The sequence below is a fragment of the Gekko japonicus genome, unplaced genomic scaffold (assembly GCF_001447785.1).
Source record: "Gekko japonicus isolate JY-2015 unplaced genomic scaffold, Gekko_japonicus_V1.1 scaffold4968, whole genome shotgun sequence".
In the NCBI taxonomy this organism is placed as follows: domain Eukaryota; kingdom Metazoa; phylum Chordata; class Lepidosauria; order Squamata; family Gekkonidae; genus Gekko; species Gekko japonicus.
In genome coordinates, this window is record NW_015161567.1 from 26632 (window position 1) to 28737 (window position 2106).

The window sequence follows — 2106 nt, forward strand, 5'->3', positions numbered from 1 at the left end:
GTGTGTGCGTGCGCACCTGGAAGTCATGGCGACCTCTGGTGACTGACCCCTACTGGGGGCCTGGAGGATATTCAGAGAGGTGGCTGAATAAAGCCTGCCCCCGCCTTCCGCCTCTGGTATTCCAAGGAGGTCTCCCTCCCAAGTACATTCCAGGGTCGACCCTGCTTAGCTTTTGAGATCTGACGAGATCAGGCCTGCCTGGGCTATCCAGGTCAGGGCCAGAGTCATGCACTGTTGAAGAGATTCCCTCTGACCCTTTTCTGCCCAGGAAACATGGAGACAAATCCACAGCTGAAGCACAGTTCATTGAGCCACAACAGGACAGTCAGAGCGCTGAAGCAAACCTCCCATCCCCTCCAGGCAGAAACAGATCCACTCCCGGCACGTAGCTAACATGGGGCCCACGGGGCCCGGCCCCCTAGTGTTTCTTCTGGGCCCTCTCCCTCCTGGGCTGCCCCCAAAGTGCTCCAAATTACCACCTGCCCTGTACTTCCATTTAATTAGCTGGTGGGCCCCCCGAGGCCCCCTCCCAAAGAATTCCCTAGCTACGGGGCTAAGCCCCTTCCTCCCTTTGAGGCAGGAAAGCATCTCCCACAGAGAAAACAGAGAAAAATAGGTATACCTGTCCTTATGGAGAACTCCTTGGTTCCCGGGTTTCCCCGATGTCAGTAGCTCCCCACCACCACGGGGGAGAAGGCTGAGGAGATGCTGACAACGACAACCCTGTGTTGCTCCATGCTGGGGAGAGAGTTCCAGAGTTTTGGTGCCATCACCACGAAGGCCGTCTCCCGGGTTGCCACCCGCCTGATCTTCGAAGGGTCTGTTTAGTGTTTGTTATTTTTCCTTCACTGCCTAAAGTCTTGTGTTTTACTTAAACTTGCACAATTACTTAATAAAGAAATTATATTTTTACTTTGTCTTCGTTTTGGACTTCTTGGACCTCAAAGGCTAAATCTATTGCCTTGGACCATACACCGTTACTACTACCAACCTTTTGTCTTAGCTCAGTCTGTGGTTTACTCTGCAAGACTGACCTTTGTGTTTAAGTTCCAGAGCCAGCCTGGAGACTTTGGTCATTTTTCTCCAGACCTGTTGGGAACCAAGAAATGACCTGGTGGCAGACTACCTTTGAAATCTGGAGGGATTAATTAGAACGCCTTCAGTATTTTGTAAAAGTGCTTTGTAAACTGTTCTTTGAGCCATGACTCTGCACCCGGAGGGGTCAGCGTCCCTGACAGTCCGCTTTATCAGTTCATGGTGGTGGATTGTCTGAGGAAGCAAGGAGCTGCCGAGCTCTCAGCAAGGCGCCAACGGACAGCTTGTGCATCGTGTTCCCACACACGTAGCCCTCGTTTTGTTAACAGCAAATCAACCGGCATCAAGGAGGACTTTTTGGGAATTTCTGGACATCACAGATGATAGCTCCAGTCAGGGCTCTACTGGTAGCAGAAGCTCCTTTGCATATTAGGCCACACCCCCTAGTGTAGCCAATCCTCCAAGAGCTTACAGAGCTCTTCTTACTGGGGCTACTGTAAGCTCTTGGAGGATTGGCTACACTAGGGGTGTGTGGCCTAATATGCAAAGGAGCTCCTGCTACCAGTAGAGCCCAAATGTAGGGTGTATGTGGCAGCAAAGTTGGCATTTGGGATTATTGCAAGCTCTGGTCCCAGTGTCCATGTTCACGTCAGATGTTGCATTATTGTGGGTGAGGATCTGTTTTGAGATTGGGGGGCTGTCTGTGCACAAGAAAAGGTTTGCCCCCTCCCCAGTACTTGTGAAAGAGAACTGTCCTTATCCAGTAGAGCTTGTAAGTCACTGATGATGCATTGAACTCTTTTGAGTTGAGAGTTGTATGTGGTGTTCTATGATTGCGTTTTTTGAGCCTGTCTTGTGACAGCTTTTCCTCTGAGCACCATTCTGGCTTTTGTTAAACTGTTTCCTAACTTCATCGGGTGGATGCTTTAGCTCCAAAAAGGTTTGTTCATATTCGTATATCTTTATTGGCATATCAGCAATCACCACTAAATAATAATTCAATCAATAAAATACAGAAAATACAAAATCCATCAGATACCAAGTTTCATACAAGGATTTCATAACGGGGGT

General features: G+C 49.1%; 1 protein-coding gene across 1 annotated transcript in view; it reads left to right on the forward strand.

Moving 5' to 3' along the window:
* Positions 1 to 828, forward strand: part of LOC107125842 (interferon-inducible GTPase 5-like) — a 6754-nt gene extending 5926 nt beyond the window's left edge. Inside the window, exon 2 of the mRNA XM_015429303.1 lies at positions 673 to 828. Coding sequence (XP_015284789.1) covers positions 673 to 828 — 156 coding nt within the window. The remainder of the gene's footprint in view (positions 1 to 672) is intronic.
* Positions 829 to 2106: the final 1278 nt, after the last annotated feature.